The sequence below is a fragment of the Thalassophryne amazonica genome, chromosome 1, assembly GCF_902500255.1.
Source record: "Thalassophryne amazonica chromosome 1, fThaAma1.1, whole genome shotgun sequence".
Classification (NCBI taxonomy): domain Eukaryota; kingdom Metazoa; phylum Chordata; class Actinopteri; order Batrachoidiformes; family Batrachoididae; genus Thalassophryne; species Thalassophryne amazonica.
The window spans coordinates 9786615-9804517 of NC_047103.1; the positions used below are offsets into that span (position 1 = coordinate 9786615).

At 42.1% G+C, this 17903-nt stretch overlaps 1 protein-coding gene across 1 annotated transcript in view; it reads right to left on the bottom strand.

The window, feature by feature from the left end:
* Positions 1 to 5490: 5490 nt before the first annotated feature.
* Positions 5491 to 17903, bottom strand: part of cntnap2a (contactin associated protein 2a) — a 1233088-nt gene continuing 1220675 nt past the window's right edge. The window contains 4 exon segments of the mRNA XM_034162408.1: positions 5491 to 6157; positions 9560 to 9621; positions 11479 to 11581; positions 11584 to 11772. Coding sequence (XP_034018299.1) covers positions 5949 to 6157; positions 9560 to 9621; positions 11479 to 11581; positions 11584 to 11772 — 563 coding nt within the window. The 3' untranslated portion in view covers positions 5491 to 5948.

Consider the following 17903-nt stretch of genomic DNA (forward strand, 5'->3'; position numbering starts at 1 on the left):
AATGCTAGGAGTTGCCCTGTACAGGCTTCGGGCTCCGCCTCTTCAGTAAAATGTTTTTACAGCAGCATGAAAGTGATTCACAGTTTCAATCAAACACTCTTTATTCAACTCAACAAACCGGAAACAATAACAGATAATTGATGGTTTCGTCTGTCTGAGCTGCTAATCAATAATTATAATAAAACCAAGGGTGTGTGATTAATTAACAACTTATTAAAGGTGAGTCACCGATGAGCTGCTGTGGATGAAGAATGTCTGTTTGAGGCCCCACCAGAAGGCGGCTGGATCACCGATGTCCCTGAAGAACTGATCTAGAGACAGCGCTCAACGACATAACGTACAAAAATCACGAAAAACCCCCCACTATGGCGTTGTCATGGCAACAGGATAACCAAACATACATAAAAGCGTGTTCTAGACAGTAACGTAATAAAAGGAAAGTTAAATAGAAATGAGTCAAAAAAGTAAAGTGTAAATGTTGGACGGCAGTGATGCCGTCAGGATGAAGCTTGCTTCAGTGTTCATGAAGCAGCAACTCTTCCTTGTGGTTCACTCATGCACTGTTTAATTATGACCGTTTGCGTGTGTGTGTGTGTCTGTGCGTCACCGAGGTCTGGAGGAAACTTTTGGTTCATGCTGTTGTTGATACGTTGGTGCCCAAAGGTACAGCAAGATCAGTTCAGGTTCTCATGCAACTCTGACAACACAGAAGGTTTGAAGTTATGTTGATTTTCTGCTGCTGAAAAGTGAAAGTCAGTAGGAAAATGGACATCAGCCAGTGGAGGTTCACCAGAGGTCCTCATGGAGACAGTATCTTCGTCCAGAAGTCTGTAGCTGAATTCAAACAGTAGGGAGAACCTGGAAGTCAACAGGGTGAAGAGGAACACCCACATCCAGAAGGAGCTCACTGTGGAACTGCTGCTCCTTCTCACTGAGTCAGTTAGGCTGGTTCGTGCACACTGTTAAGATGCCACCTGGAGGTTCTCTGGTACATCTAACTGAAAGAGCAGGTGGATCTATGGGAGAAGAGCTAGATTTCCAATATAAGGGCCAGCGCTTGATTGCAGGCGTGTGCCCCAGGCTCCCTGTCTCCATACTTGGACAAGTAGGAGGAGTTGTAGGCTCTCATCTGCTTCACACTAGGGTATCTGGGGTCTGCAAAGGACTTCTAATTGGAAGGAGACCTTACAGCAGATCCAGATCATGTTGGACACGACTGGTGTAAATATCCCATCTAACCTGGTTCTTCTTGGCTACCTTATATAGCCTGGTGGAAAGTAGATCATTGCATGTTGGCATGTTGATGGAAAGAAGCACATTGATAGTTGTGCATCAGAGCATCAATGTCATTATATAAATAAATTCCAATGTGTCAGCTTGCTGGATCCTGAAGGCCCTTGGACCTGATCATAAGTGGACTTGGCACATGCCAGGGGACAATTTTGGAATTTTTAAGGCAGATCCAGACCTGGGTTGAAAACCTCAAACAAGGGATGAGTCAAAGCAGTGCACTCATGCATGATCAATGACCACCAAGAAACCCAAGTGGAGATACAAAATGACAGCTGTTGTTGAACTGCTTTTAGAAAGATCACTTGATCACCATATTCTAATTCTGAAAGCCCAGCGTGGTGAGCTAAGATACGTAAAGGAGAAAACAAGACATTGGTGAAGAAGCAGTAGGTGTTCTCTTCTGCAAAACTCACAAGTCCACCAAGTTTATGGTTGCAAACTAAGAAAGTGGCCTCAATCCTGTCAAACATCCAGCCGAGTTTTACTGACTCTCTTGGAGTCCTACCTGGTGGTGAAGAACCACCCAAAGACAACAACCTTCACAAAGAAGTGAGGTCCACGATCGCAAGGCAAAGTGTGGATTAACAGACTCGTTAGAGACTGACGGTCATGTTTTCTAAAGCTGAGTCCTCAGGCCTGAATCTTATCAAGTATAAAATTCTGCAACAGGTAATTCAAGAAAATCAAGTCTTTTAGGATAAGAAAACATGAGACAGCAATTGAATAAAACACTGAGAACATTCGATTTATCGCAAAACCATAAAATCATCTGAAACTCTGATTAACAAAGGCACCAGAATTCCAATTTGAACAAGATGAGCGTCTTGCCGTAATTACAGTGACTGATACGAGAGACCAATGTTGCATTTCCCAGTGCTGGACAAAATGCACATTTCCACAAGTAGCCAGTGCACTTGATTCTAAAACAGAAGGTTCCCCAGTCAAGACCAATCATGCCCATGTAATGTGGAGTGGCATCAGGAAATGCATCTGGAGAAAATTTTGTGCCAAATCAACATCCTGAAAAAAATGCTTCATGGGTCTCCCATATGAACTGCATAATTGCGGCACGACACCAGTCTCACGCAAACTCAGATATTCGCAGATCTACCTGAATTTCATGCCTGTTATTAAGGATGTCAAGCAGCGGCCGACGTTCGGTTGTGTTGTCCCGTGTTATGCCGTCCCCAGCGAGGCAAAATGGCCAAACACTTTGAAGGCACAACGTATTACTAAGCCAATTAACTCTATGCCCAAAAGCTAGTCAAATACTAGCTGTCAGTGTTTTTGTTTTGTATGTTTCATGCACTTTGAACACTTACTGGGTGGAGTTTAGTGCCATCATTAAATTAGATCACGTTGTATTGACAAATTCTATCCCTCAGACTTTACCGATGGCGTTCTCACCTCTTTACATGTATGCAAAGATGCACAGACGCACTGCAAACACAACGCAGCTGTGCCTTGACCTGTGATTGATCCGATGTCCAGCATGTGCACGACAAACTTCTGTTTGTGAGGGTTTGTGTGTGATTTGTACAAATAAACACAAACAATAAAAGAATATATCACTGGCTCATAACTGAGCAAAACATGCTAGTTTTTGAGGAAAGCTACATTTTTGGTGAGGCATTTTAACTGATAAGACTGTGAAGGAAAGTTCAGTCAGTGCAACAAAATGCTGCCAAGTGGTGAACGTGCATCAGCTTACTCAATGCTTGAACTCAAGGACTGGGCCGAAGATGAAGTTAGAGTTCCTTGATCTACCAAAGTGTTCGCTAAGATTCCCTCGTACTGACCGGGAGAAGCTCCAGAACCAACAAACTGACTCCAAACAACTTATATCACATTATGTTTTAGATGCAGTCGGGTAGAGAAGAATTTCATAAAATGGGGTTGTTTGGCACAGCTAGCAAACATTATAACAGCTAATCTAGGTGACGGTTTGTAGCTCACCCAATTTCAATTCAATCTCAATTTACTTCATTTTATATAGCACCAAATCACAACAAAGGACCCCTTCACACATAGTATGAATTTGGTCGAATTGCACATGAAGCAGGAATCATATGCAAAACGTGTAAAATCATAGCTGCCTCCAACGCGTCGTATAGCTGTTGCTACAGCTATTTGCACACACCAGCTGCTGAAAGACAGAGTGTGCACTGTGAGAGCCCATTGAACCCTCTCGCGACAGGTGTCGGCCAAATTCCAGCTGACACACATGAACATTTAACACCGCTCGCTTGGCACTTAGAAAAATGTGGCCATTCGTACTATTAACACGTGGCCATTCGTACTATTAACACGACAACAGTCAGCGACAATCACTGTCGAGGTGGATGTGAAATTTGTCTAAGTGCCCCACGAGCAAGGTTGGGTCGGATTACTTTGTAATGTAATCCAAAAGTAATCAGATTACAAGTAATCCAAATGTATGTACATACATACATGTAATCCACATGTATTCTTTTACAGTAATCCTACCCAACCTTGCCCACGTGTGTGGTGTTGACAGGGGGTGTGGCTGCCCACAGGAGTGGCTGTGGAGATCTGTGGATCTGGAAGTCATGGCTGGGAAACACGTACTGTGTTTGGATGGACATGAACTAACAACCTGTCCACTGTGATGTGCATGTCTGCTTGCTGTCCTCACGTGGACATACATAAAAAGATATATCACTGTTGCAAAGGGCTGCAGCAAGCGCGTGCACGGTGTGCACATTGACAGGCTACTTCAGGTCATAACACGCAGCGGCGATCTGAATGTCACATGACCCATGTGAGCTCTGTACCACATAGCAGTCTTGCGGTCGCATCCAGAAGACACACATGTCAGGCAGGACCGCGTGCGAGGCTGGCTGGACATGCCGCTGGCAGATGTGGACATGATAAGAGCCCCCTGCTTCTCATTCATGTCATTTCATGACTGTAGTCTGTGACCATGGTTCATCTACAGAGGAACAGATGGATCATACTTCTATGTCCACTTGATAAGAGGGATTCAATAAAATGCAGTGTTTTTATATGGTGTGTGGTTTTATTATTTTTTTAATACATCAATGGCCTTTTTGATATCAGGTATTTTTCCTGAACCTTTCACAGGACAGTGATGGTAGCTCAGCGGTTAAAGTTTTCATCTGGTAGTCAGAGCTTACGGGTTTGAATCCTGTGAGTGATTTTTTGTTTAACCAGTGTTATTTAACCGCGGGGTTCTGCCATTGCAACCAGTGATATTCACTAATTATACATCTGGTTTTTTATTTTTATTGTTCTCCACATCAGTCGGCATGATGTGGTGCAGTTTCTCACACTGTGTTCCAGCTTGAAAGACACTGTCGCGTGCACCGGGGATTTCGTGGTTGCTCATACAAGCTTTTTTGCAATGAGTCGCCCGGAGTTGTACTATTTGTACTATGTGTGACAGGGGCCCTTACCCAGCCCTTAGAGCAAGCACACAGTAGTAAGGAAAAACTCCCTCTGATGATACTGAGGAAGAAGAACCTCAAGCAGACCAGACTCAGAGAGGTGACCCTCTGCTTAGGCATTCTAACAGTTACAAAGTTTTTAAAAAAGCTGAAGAAACAGAACAGAAAAAAAAGGAAATTAAAAACAACATCTGCTGCATCAGTTTCAGGTATGGCCATCTCGCGGTCAGTCCAGCATCCTGCTGTCCGGAGATGCCAATACCGTGCAAATCGAACTCTATGGAAGAATCACCAACAGATTTTAAAAAATGCATAATAAACACCTTACAGATGTTTACTTCACAACATGGGCTTTAGTGCGCCCCCTATGGGCAATTCTACTATTACAGTGAATTTAACAGACTTCAGCACCTGAAGTGCATTTCCTTGTTATGCTGAAATATGAGCCAATCAGTGAATAACTTAAGTGTTTTGGACATTGAAACAAAACAAATGGCGTCAGCTTCACCCGTGATCAAAACCAACGCAACTATAGAATGTCATGATTTCCCGCCATGCTCGTAGAAACCCTTCTCTCAGGAAGGAACGCACCACACAATCGCAAATCATGAGATTTAAACATAAAACTCTGTTTCATATGTAAGCGATATGACATTGTTGTAATATAGATCTGAAATCATCTAAGTATTGGCCTTAAATCTATGAATAAACCTCTGAAAATAACATACTGTATTTACAAACAAAACCCCCAAAACATTTGGCATCTGTTTTCAACTCTATATTACCACAGTATACGCGGAGTCGAGTGCAGACAGGCTGAAACAGTTTGGCGTGATCGTCTTGACCAGTGAGATGAGATTTTTTTAAGAAAATCAAGTCAAAATGCAAAAAGAGACTGTCATTAAATCTGTGCTAGCACACCACCCGGTAATTATAAGTATTTGTCATATACGGTATTCAAAGGACTCCTGAAAACTCCCAAGCACGATACAAAGAAGGACGAGCTGGTTAGTATGTACATGGACAGTTTGTCATAGACGTGCTTCAACCAGTGGCTGTCCTCCTCCTTCTAATACTCTGATAATATATAATGTATATATAAAAAACCAAAAACAAACAAAAAGAAATCTGTACATGTGTTTTCCACGTCCCAGGTCCCTGTGGGAGGTAACAGTCCAGCAGAACGGCCTGTGATTGGGTCACTGAATGAAACCTCACAGTCTCCCGTCAGTGGCTGTTAGATGAACACTCCTTCTTTGACTCGTCGATGGTTTCCGGGTTGTCGGTGCCAATGATCGCCGTGTCCACCGATCCGCCGCGTGACTCGCCACTGCCCTTGGCCTCGTTGGTGTGGTAGGTGCCCTTGTGACGGAACATGTAGCGGATCAGAAACACCAGTGTGCATAAGATGGTGAAGATCACCACCGCAATGATACCTGTAGGGGGAGACAGACGTCAACCTCTGACTGAGGGATCCTTCCTCAGACACTCCCTGGTTTTGCCAGAGGACATGTTGGAGAAAATCTTTCATTGTTATACAACGTCCACCATGATGGCGTTGGTAACTCAACCGACAAAAGCTGTCAATCACAGCCACTGAAGCTTATATGGGTGTTTTGGTGGCTTCCCTCACTAGTCTACTTCACTCCCTAGGCAGATGAACCATTCTGTGTCACGTTTCTTGTGACTGAACTCCACAGGATATCCAATGATAAGGACAGATTAGCACTCTTGTTTAACCTTTGCGTATTTGTGAGCGTTTTAAGGGAAAGTTTGCCAGGAGACTTTATCTTAAGGAAAAAGGATGAACAGGATTAGGATGATCATGTCAGAGATATCGACGCGAGTATGACAGTTTAGAGGACAAAGACAATGGAGACATTGAGATAGTTTGGAGATGTGCAGAGAAGGGATGCAGAGTATATCCAGAGAAAGATGCTGAGGATGCAGCTGCCAGACAGGAGGAGAAGGAGGCTGAAGAGGGGGTTTGAAGATGTGCTGAGGGCATGCAGGTGGTTGGGGAGATGGAGACAGAGGATCTGCTGTAGCGCCCCCTAATGAAAGCAGCCAAAGCGCTGAGCTTTCAGCTCTTACTACTAGAACAAGTTAACACTTTCAAACAAGATAACACTCAGAGTATTTGTCATCATGAGCTTTGAAATGATCTACTCTGCTTCTTTATATCGTTCATCCTCACAACAGAATGGTTCATATGTGAGGTCGAGCTCAATGTTTGGAGCAGGTTTCATGAAGCACGCCCTGTTTCAAAGCTTTCATTAGAGTTACTGAAGCTGCTGTGATTCTGGCTCTGGTTTCAAATGTTTTGTAATCACAGGTCAGATTCCACCTTTAGTGGAACTTTGGTGAAAATCAATATGTTTGTTTTTGAGGAATCCTGGTTAAAAGACAAAACAACAAAAACAAAACAAAAAAATGCAGGTGATGGAAGTACAACTGTTGTGTGGGCCGCTGAAGAGGAGGTACTGCTGGCCCACCACCACCAGAGGGCACCCTGCCTGGAGTGCGGGCTCCAGGCACCAGAGGGCGCTGCCGCCCTCACAGGAGCAGCCGGGGTGACAGCTGACACTCATCACCTGTGACAGCTGTCACCACTCATCTGATCAGCATCGGTATATCAGCAAGACGTCATCTCCACTCTTTGCCGAGATATCGTTCTACCTGGAAGGTAACGTACCTCAGCTGACTGTTTGACAGTATTCTTTTGTGACTTTGTGCGTTGTATTGTGGACTACTTTTCCAACGAGAGGTGGAGGTAGCTTTCCTGCCGTACGGATTCCTGGGTGCAAACGCGCCCTCATTTAATTGCTTTTTGTTCCTCGCCAGCAGTACCAGGTCCGACACGCGGAGGCAGTGGCCACCTGGGAGTTCAGGACTTGGCGGCTCCAGTATTCCCGGGGTCTGGTGGCGGAGGAAATCGTGTGGTTCCGGTTCTGCTTTGGACAGGCGTCTCCTATCTTCGAGCCTGCCCACACGACACCTTTGTGAATTGACTCTTGTCTATTGTTGTAATCTGTTGTATTTGTTGTGCACATTCACAACAGTAAAGTGTTGCTATTTGACCTACTCCATTGTCCGTTCATTTGCGCCCCCTGTTGTGGGTCCGTGTACCTACACTTTCCCAACAACAACAATGAAATTTAAATCTGCAGTCACATTTATTCACCACACAAAAAATATGATCTGAAATAGGAAACTATTTATGCCACTACAGCCAAAATATTTCATTCTTTTAACATGTAAATTAATTTGTTAAACTACACAAAATGTTCTACATTATATACAGTGAGGAAATAAGTATTTGAACACCCTGTGGTTTTGCAAGTTCTCCCACTTAGAAATCATGGAGGGGTCTGAAATTTTCATCTTAGGTGCATGTCCACTGTGAGAGACATAATCTAAAAAAAAAAAAAAAAAAAAATCCGGAAATAAAAATGTATGATTTTTAAATAATTTATTTGTATGTTACTGCTGCAAATAAGTATTTGAACACCTGTGAAAATCAATGTTAATATTTGGTACAGTAGCCTTTGTTTGCAATTACAGAGGTCAAACATTTCCTGTAGTTTTCACCAGGTTTTCACACACTGCAGCAGGGATTTTGGGTCCACTCATCCATACAGATCTTCTCTAGATCTTTCAGGTTTAGAGTTTCAGCTCCCTCCAAAGATTTTCTATTGAGTTCAGGTCTGGAGACTGGCCAGGCCACTCCAGGACCTTGAAATGCTTCTTACGGAGCCCCTCCTTAGTTGCCCTGGCTGTGTGTTTGGGGTCATTGTCATGCTGGAAGACCCAGCCATGACCCATCTTCAATGCTCTTACTGAGGGAAGGAGGTTGTTTGCAAAAATCATGCAATACATGACCCCATCCATCCTCCCTTTAATACGATGCAGTCGTCCTGTACCCTTTGCAGAAGAGCACCCCCATGCCTCCTCTGGATCATCCAGATGGTCACTGGTGAACTTCAAACGGGCCTGGACATGTGCTGGCTTGAGCAGGGGGACCTTGCTGCCCTGCAGGATTTTAAACCATGACAGCATCATGTGTTACTAATGTAATCTTTGTGACTGTGGTCCCAGCTCTCTTCAGGTCATTGACCAGGTCCTCCTGTGTAGTTCTGAACTTTCTCAGAATCATCCTTACCCTACAAAGTGAGATCTTGCATGGAATCCCAGACCGAGGGAGATGACAGTCATCTTGTGTTTCTTCCACTTTCTAATAAATAATCGTAACAGTTGTTGTCTTCTACCAAGCTGTTTGCCTGTTTTCCTGTAGTCCATCCCAGCTTTGTGCAGGTCTACAGTTTGTCCCTGGTGTCCTTAGACAGCTCTTGGTGTTGGCTATGGTGGACAGGTTGGAGTGTGATTGATTGAGTGTGTAAACAGGTGTCTTTTATACAGGTAACAAGTTCAAACAGGTGCAATTAATACAGGTAAAGAGTGCGAATAAGAGGGCTTCTTAAAGAAAAATTAAGAGGCCTGTGTGAGCCAGAATTCTTGCTGGTTGGTAGGTGTTCTAATACTTATTTGCAGCAGAGTAACATACAAATAAATTATAAAAAAAAAATCATACATTGTGATTTACAGATTTTTTTAAGATTATGTCTATCACAGTGGACATGCACCTAAGGTGAAAATTTCAGATCCCTCCATGATTTCTAAGTGGGAGAACTTGCAAAACCGCAGCATGTTCAACTACACAATATATATATATATCAGGTAAAACCATGCAAGTATTGAACACTGATTGTGTGATGGAAGCTATTTTATATTTTAATTTTCACGCAGTTCTCAAATGTCATGATGATTTTTTTTTGTACCTCCAATAATGGCCGAGTTTCTGTTTACTCCATCAGGAATCACTCTTTCCTCATTAAGGGAACTCAGCATCTGAAAGGAAAAATTCCACAAATAAATGCAAGTTATCCTGCGTACACTCAGAGGCCAAGCTCAGGTCACGTGCATCAGGCTGGTGCAGCTGCTTCATGTTTCACACCTAATGAAGTGTTTCTGGAGTGTAAATCTCACTTTTTAAATATATATTTAAAATTAGTTTGGGAAGTCTTGCGGCTTATACTCCAGTGTGACTTATGTACAAAAAAAACAAACAAAAAAAAAACCAAAAGAAAAAAAAGCATTTGTTAATAATAATAATAATCATCATCATAATTATAACTATTTATATCAGGATTTCCCATAAATTAAACAACTAAACACACAAAATCCAATAATAAAAGTACAAATACCAACAAAACACAGACAAGCAGACAATGCACAAAAGAGTTCATAATACAGAAAAAAGTGCAACTTATACTCCAGAAAATACGGTAACTATATAGCTCAAGAGTGATATATGTTTATAGTGTAAATAGATTCACAATTTTACTTTCTGTACACCAACACTTAATAATAATCAATCATTATGCTAATTTCTGCCTTGTTTCTTGTTTAAATATGTGCATTGTTGAATATTTCATAGTCTATATTTGGAATTTTTTAAGCAAAAAATTGTTACTTCTGGTGTTCAAATGGAGGCAAAAATTAGGAAAAAGTTCAATGAACTCCTAGTTTAATATTTTTTCCATATGAGATCATAATGAAAATAAAAATGTATTTGTAAATTTATTTGTAAAGTTTTGGGCCAAAAAATGACAAATATCTGTAAATATAAAACACATACAAGTAAAAAAAGAACAAAAAAGAATTATAATAAATACAACAGTCATTAAAACTGTTAAAATACAAACAGTACATCAACATTAAGTCACTGACCTGCAATAATTTATTGACAAAGATTTACAATTTGTCATAAAATACAATTTCATGTAAAAAACAAACAAAAGAAAAACCAACAACAAAAAACAAATACAAGAAGTCACTGTTAGCAGAAACAGATGCTGCTGTTTGTTTTGAGGTTGACTTTAAATAGCTCAAGAGTAGAAGCTCTATATTTATTTGAGCTTTTATTTTTAAGCTGTCAATGTCAGGAGCTGTCACACGAGGCTGAATCGGCCATTCAGGACTTCGCTCAGCAGCATCTTGCTGGGCGTTAACTAGGATGAGACAAGTCCAGAAAGTCCAGAATCCATCATTCAAAAAATACAGAGGGAACGGACTGCAAACTGGACAAAAGAGAGTAAATAAAGACAGAATGAATGAGTGAGGGATGGAGAGTGAGATCCTGCTGACACTGAAACTGGACCTGGATTCGAGATAGATGGACTGGATCGATTTCACAGCAGATATCGAGCTGGAGGAAACCTGCTGCCTCCAGAAGCTGCTCTGGATGAGGGTGCAACGTACCTGAAAGCACACTAAAGTGGTGTTCCTGTGGAACACGCCAGCACTTCCATTCTGGACTCTTGATCAGTTATTTGATTTCATCACCTTCAAGACCAACAGGACTGCCAGAGTTTTCACAAATTAAAACGAGGAATTCAATCACGTAACAGCTGTGTTAGCTTCCCTTCATAGACTTCCTGTCGATTTGCCCTATTGGGGGGGGGTGACTGAATGGTTTTGATGAATATGATAATGATGTGAATTACATGCTGTGACCTTCACAGTCACAAGATCCCAACCCATTTCAACACCTATGAGAGATGTTAAATATTAGGACGGCTCTTTTGATCACCAATAAAACACCAAATAAAGGAGCGTCTTTTGCAGGAATGGAGTTCCATCCATCCAGTAGAATTCAGTCGGGGGAGAAGAACTAAACCACACTAAGATCTTGGACTAATCCTCACCTGTGTTGTCCAGATGCCAGGGATCTGTTGCTGCAGACATTGGCGGGATGGTAAGAGGTGAAGCGCCGCAGTTAGATTCCACCAGTTTCCCTGGTACGACACTGTGGAGGTGCCTGGAGGCTGCTTGTCCGACTGACCGGATATGGGTGGAGCTTGAGTCTGAATGGTGGTTCTCAGCGCAGACTTGAGGGGAGCTACTCCGTTGAACTGTACTCGAGACAAGCAGCCCACAAAGCCGGGACTGTTGTAACGCTCAATAAGCACCGGGTCGACGTTTCCAGTTTCTGTGGGGAGACAAGAGGACGAGAAGCTGGGATCAGTTCGATCGTTGTAACTCCACGGGTCATACAGTTTTACTTGCTGAGTTGTACCATCAACCTTTAGACACATCAGATGAATCTGGAATTTTCAGTGACGTAAGTAAGTAAGATTTATTATCTACATTGTTATAAACGACTGTCAGTGCCTTCAACATTTTTCTGAAGTTGTAATGTAAAAGAATTCCAATGATTGATTGTTATATCAATATAATTTAGGGGCAAAGAAAACAGCTTTATTGAAAAATGATTTTTCTAACACTCGATTTCATGAGAATTCATTTATAGAGTGCCAAACTGAAACATAAATTGCCCCAAAGTGCTACACATAAGTAAGGTTTAAACCTCACCCACTGCCGGAGCACAGTGATAAGGAAAACGTCTCTACTGCACTGAGCAGAAGGAACAGCAGTTGGAACCTTTTAACAAGTCTAATGGCTGCTCTCTATGTAGGAAAAGCCAAACTCAAGTTAATACTAGTCTGACCACATGTTGATCAGAAGCATTTTTTAGCTTCTGAATGTGGTTTTTGGAAGAACATCTGTAAACTACTGCTCGTCTTGAATAAATTCAACAGCTTGCCGAGTTGTGAGTTTCTTCATGAACACTACAAGGGACAATCATTTCACAGGTGTGGGAATCACATGCACTAAAGATGCACATGTGGGTGTAAAAGGACTGAAAACAAGGGACAGAAAAGCTCAGATAATAACACGCACAGAGGGAGTGTTGTTTTGTTCTCCACTGCACAATCAAAAATTCACACTGCAACAGACTGCTGGCTGCTATGTTAACATTTACAATAGCATCTAAAGCACATTTAAGGAGTCTTCTTACAAACGGTGCATGTTCCCTGTTGAAAAGTTGCTAATTTCTATTACTTTGAGATTTATGATAAATTCTGAACACATTTTAGCACAATTTTTTGTATTTCATTCTTCACTTTTTTAGTTTGCATTAACAATTGTGTGTGTGTGTGTGTGTGTGCGCACACGTTGGGCACGAGGTGCAGACATCTGCAGTTTTGTCGGTGTTCTTGTGTTTTAGATGCGACGACTCTCCAGCGAGCTCATGTTGCTGATTAAAGCACGGAGTGTTTACTTAACGAGAACATTTTGCTAATTCTCAGAAGAGGATCAGATCCTACACGAACTCATTTGAGTTTGTGTTGAAACACTGAGTGTGTCACTGTAAACAAACACACACTCATGCAGCAGCTGGAACACGTTCTGCTGATGCACAGACAAAATACAGCAGCGGTGCCAAAACACCCAGAGAGAATAAATCAAAGAGGAGGAGGACGAAGCAGGCAGACGAACTTCACTGACCTCCAGTGTCAAACTATTCCACGAGCAATAAGCTCACGTGGCTTCCCTGCTATTTACAAAGAGTTTTCTCAAAATATCCTGGGAGAGTTTTCTTTTTACCCGAGATCATCAAATATGGCCATCGGGTATTGTGAAGGCATTATGTCTGCCTGTCCGTCTGTCTCTCTGTCTGTCTGTCCATCTGTCTGTACTCAGCATACGTCCAGTTCTGTTACTGTCAGGGTCTTCAAATTCACAGGAAACATTCTTGGGACAAGTTCAAAGATGGCTAACCTTGACCTATTTTAAGAGGTTAAAATGTCACATTCTGTTTCAATCTGTTCTGTAAACTGAAACCGCTGTTTTTGGAAACTAATAACGCCTCTGGGCTATTTACAAGACATTTTGCAGAAGTTAGCATGGTGACATCATAGGCTGGTAGCTAGCTGCAAAACTTTGTTTCGTTTGTGTGTAAATATATCATCTTTGTCTTTTATTATGTAAACGCTAGTGAGAAATAAACACTTCTAAAACTGAAAATGCTGTTTTTGTAACCTGATAACACCTCTAGACTGATTTACAAGACATTTAGCGCATGTCAGCATGCAGGCTAACGTCCGCTAACTCAAAATTAACTTCCGCTCTGGTCAAAAGCTCAAGTACATGCAGATGCATGCACACCTGCAGACACCGTTAAAATCTAAATAATGTTATCATTGGTTGATTAGAGGTGCTTATTGAACATGTACTAATTGTATGTAAGACATTAGGATCTTATTTGAACAACTGTAAATTATAAAGAAGACAATGGTCATACGGCCAAGGGTATTTTAGCACTGCATTTTTTTTCTTTTCAGGAGCCACATGAGCAAGTGTGTGTAGAAGAATTTTTAGGTCCATATTTGAACTGTGATGAACTATCAAGTGTCCTGATCCGAACTGTATGTCCTCTGGTTGAACTAGCAGGTGTTCAACCCAAAAAAGGGCTCTATTAGTCATTCAGTCTGTCAGGGGCTTTCCAAGGCCTCTTAGGTGCTTTCCCGCAGGCCATGTGCGGGGGCCTCAGGCCAGCTGCACGTGTGGCTGAGGCCACGTGCGGGGGGGGGGGGGGGGGCCTCAGGCCAGCTGCACCTGTGGCTGAAGGTCTTTTAAAAAATCAGTTGTAAATCCTTCATGTTTTAATGGGAGCATTTGTCACATTGAATAATGGCCTAACACCTGCTTAGGGTTCACTAGAGGACGCTTCCAATAGAAAACCATGTCTTGGGAATGAAATAATAAAAAAGTCGAAGGAGGAGCGATGCCCGCGGGTCTCCAATAAATAGATGAGCGCGGTTGTCACCTATTCAGTCTCTCTAGAGGACTCAGTTTGTCTAAGCTTTGTGTCGAAGGCTTAAATAAACTTAAAACTCTGTGCATTTTATCTTGCTTAAGGCTGAATTATTCTAAAGTGTTGTGTCATTTCTAACATATCACTTGCAATTAGTTTGTGTTATCTAAAAGACGACATCCTGAGAAGACTAAAGACGAGCCGCGACAGAACTTGGCGAGCCAGCCAGGAGGGTCCAGGGGCATTCCGGCAGCCTGGGCAGTCCAGCTCATCCCTCCAGACCGTAAATAACAGTGATCACGACTAAAAGGTAAGCAGAAACCTTTTATAATTTCTGCACGATCTGGAGGAGTGAGTCGGGATTTCCGCCCAAGTTGACAGGTGATATTTTTTAATTGCCTCTTACCCAAAGAACCTGGACTAAGAAAATTGATAAGAGACTAAAAAAGATAAGATTGAAAATTATCAGGCCTTTGTAGATAAAATGCTCAGAAGGTGTGTGTTCCCGGGGAAAAAGAATGTCTGTGTGAGTGAAAGGTCAGGAATGTTCATGAACTCTGGTGCGGAAAGAGTGCGTGAAGAACTAACCTGGATGCTTGGAGAATAATTGGTGTTGAAATTCGTTACTAACGTGCCGGCTGATAGCATGCGCTGTAGGGGTTAATTTAGGGGAGTATACTGACAAATAGATACAAGGTAATACAAGGTTATTTAAAGAGTTTAACAGAGACTGAAGTGAAATAAGTGAGAAAAAAGAGTTTAACAAGAGAATACGTGCAGAGAAAGCACAAGATAAGCGCCTGAGGGGGCGCAGTAGAAATACGTACATGATAAAGAGATTTAAAAGTGCAAAGTGGCACAGCTGACAGTAAGTAAAAGAGCTCAATAAAGGACGTCATTTTTAAGAAAAGAGGAAAAACTATAAAAAAAGATAAAATGAATGAAGAGTTAGTGCAGAATACATGAGAATTAATGAAGCAGAAAATAGTGCAGTAAGGCACCAGATACACGCTTGTGGGGCGTGGGAGAAGAATAAGTAATTAAGTACACAGTAATATGAGTTTTTTTTAAGAAAAGAAAAAGAGAATATTTTCAGTGCAAAGGCACATTAAGCTCACGAGGAGCTCAGTAAGTGAAAAAAAAAAGTAGAAGAAAGTGCAGAAAGGCACAGGATACGCACGCGAGGCGCAGTAAGGCGTAGAAATAAATGAAATATTGTATGCTCAGAAAGGAGCTGGTGAAAAATAATATATTAAGCACAGGATACGCACGCGAGGCGCGGTAAGGCATAGAAGTAAATGAAATATTGTACGCTCAAAGAGGGCTTGTAAAAAGTAATATATGAAGTTGCTGACAGCGCCGGAGAAGCTGTCTAACGTGAAGAAGAGATACATGCTTAAACAGAACACATTGGTGTTAAGTGAATAAAAAGGTTGTTTAAAGCCGCGGAGTGAAAAGTGGCAGAAGTCTAGATAGGGATATATAGAAAGTTGTTTTTAATAATTTTTGTGTATAAAGCTTTTGAAGATTGGTGTGTGGGAGAGTGGAGAGTAATCTGTGTAAAGCTGTGAGAACTTGCAGGCTGCCTGACATACAAGATTAATGTGAAAGAGTACGAGGGGGAGGTATTTAGACCCAACAGGAGGACTTGGGAGGTGCATGACAGGCAGAGAGGAAGTGTGAAACAGAGACAGTGAAGAAAAAGACAGGAGAAGAGTGCTATGTAAATATATTATTTCAAAGAAAGAAAACTAATAAACAAATATAGCAGAAAAAGACTAGAAGCAGAAAGTTAAAAAATTAGAAGGAAAATAGAAAGTCGGGAGCAAAGACATTAGGAAGTGTTAGGGTTGTAAGAGGATTAAATAAATAAAATTGGTTATAAATCAAAAGAGATAAAGCTTAGATTATAGTGAAAAAGCTGACAGACTGATCAATGCTTGGGACAGTCATTGATGGGAGACTTAAGTGATGATGAAATAATACTCCCAGAACATTACTTGACTGACGGGAGACATCGAAACCCAGGGAATCAGGACACATTTTGGCTGGAAAGGACCTATTTTGACAGGGTAGGAGCAGAACATTGGCAGGACGAACAAGAGATCAATCAGAAATTATGGCAGATTACTAAGGTAATCAATCTGAAGCAAAAGAAAGAACAATTCCCTCTAATTAATTGGGAGCTGCTGATAAGACGTCTGTGGCATCAGGGTTTAACCCCGTGGCTGGAGCTGCTTTGTGCTGACCCTAATAAAGAACTTAGCATACCATTACATCATTTAATAACACTGCCAGCCGATCCAGGGTGAAGAACTGTTTCCTAGGTTGACTCTGACTGTGGTCCCAAGGAAGGTTCGGTGGGAAACAGGTAAATTTTCATATTTAGTTAAAGAAAAAGAAGACGGGCATAACAGTTGGAATTTAATCCTTTTAAGGGTTTAAAATACAAAACAGGTGTTACAGCCAGCAAGCTATTGGTCTGGATCAGGACAGCCCCTGAGGGACTACCAGAACACCATAGAAACCCCTCACCTAGCGTTTGTCAGGGTTACATGGGTAACTCTCAAGGTCAAGGTCGGGAAAGTACCCCGCTAGACTTAGTACTAAGAAAATATCCAGGGAAAACGCACTAAGGCCAACCAATGTATGAGAAAGTGGCACAAAAGGTCAAATGGGGGCAGGCAATGGCCTTTGGTGGGATCATTTGATCCGGTGATGTGTGAAGCAGTTGCGGTAGAAATACAGAAAAAAGAAATTAAAGATCAGCAGAAGAACGTAAAAAACAACAAAAAACGCACTGAAGGAAAACGAAGTTTTTGGCCTTGTTCAAGCAGGAAGCACAGAGGCTACAGCAGAGAAAAGAGAAAAAAATGACAGAGGAAAGATCCAAAGAGACTAAAGCCAGTGCACCGAGCTGGGAATCAGAGCCACCCCCATATAAACGTCATGATATGGGAAAGACAGCTGGACAATTTGTATTAGGAACTCGTTGAAGAGGACCAAGGCATGGATGTGGAGGGCAAATTCACACTGACACTAAAAGCTCGAGAGCCACAAGGAGACAGGTCCTCAGTCTGTCAATGGATCATACAAGGTCTCCAAGTCCGAAAGTAAGTGGTCGCTCACCACGACCAGCAGGGGGGGCCACAAATAACAGTGACACGGAGGCAGACGAGGATAAAGAGAGAGACCTGAAGGCTCCGGCCTGCACATCGAGGTCCACTGAAAACCGTCCCCTCCCACATAAGTCAGCCGACTGGACCTTCAGAGGCTATAGAGGCTCCGAAGAGTGGCACAAGAGCTTCTGTGACACACTGGATCTGGCCAGAAGAGATAATGAAGAACTAGCTGAGCAACTTCGGCTAGCGAAGGAAAGAATACAAAGACATAGGGACGCCGAGGAAAGAAGAATATTACAACAATCGACGCCCAATCAGGGAATCACATTATAGAGCACC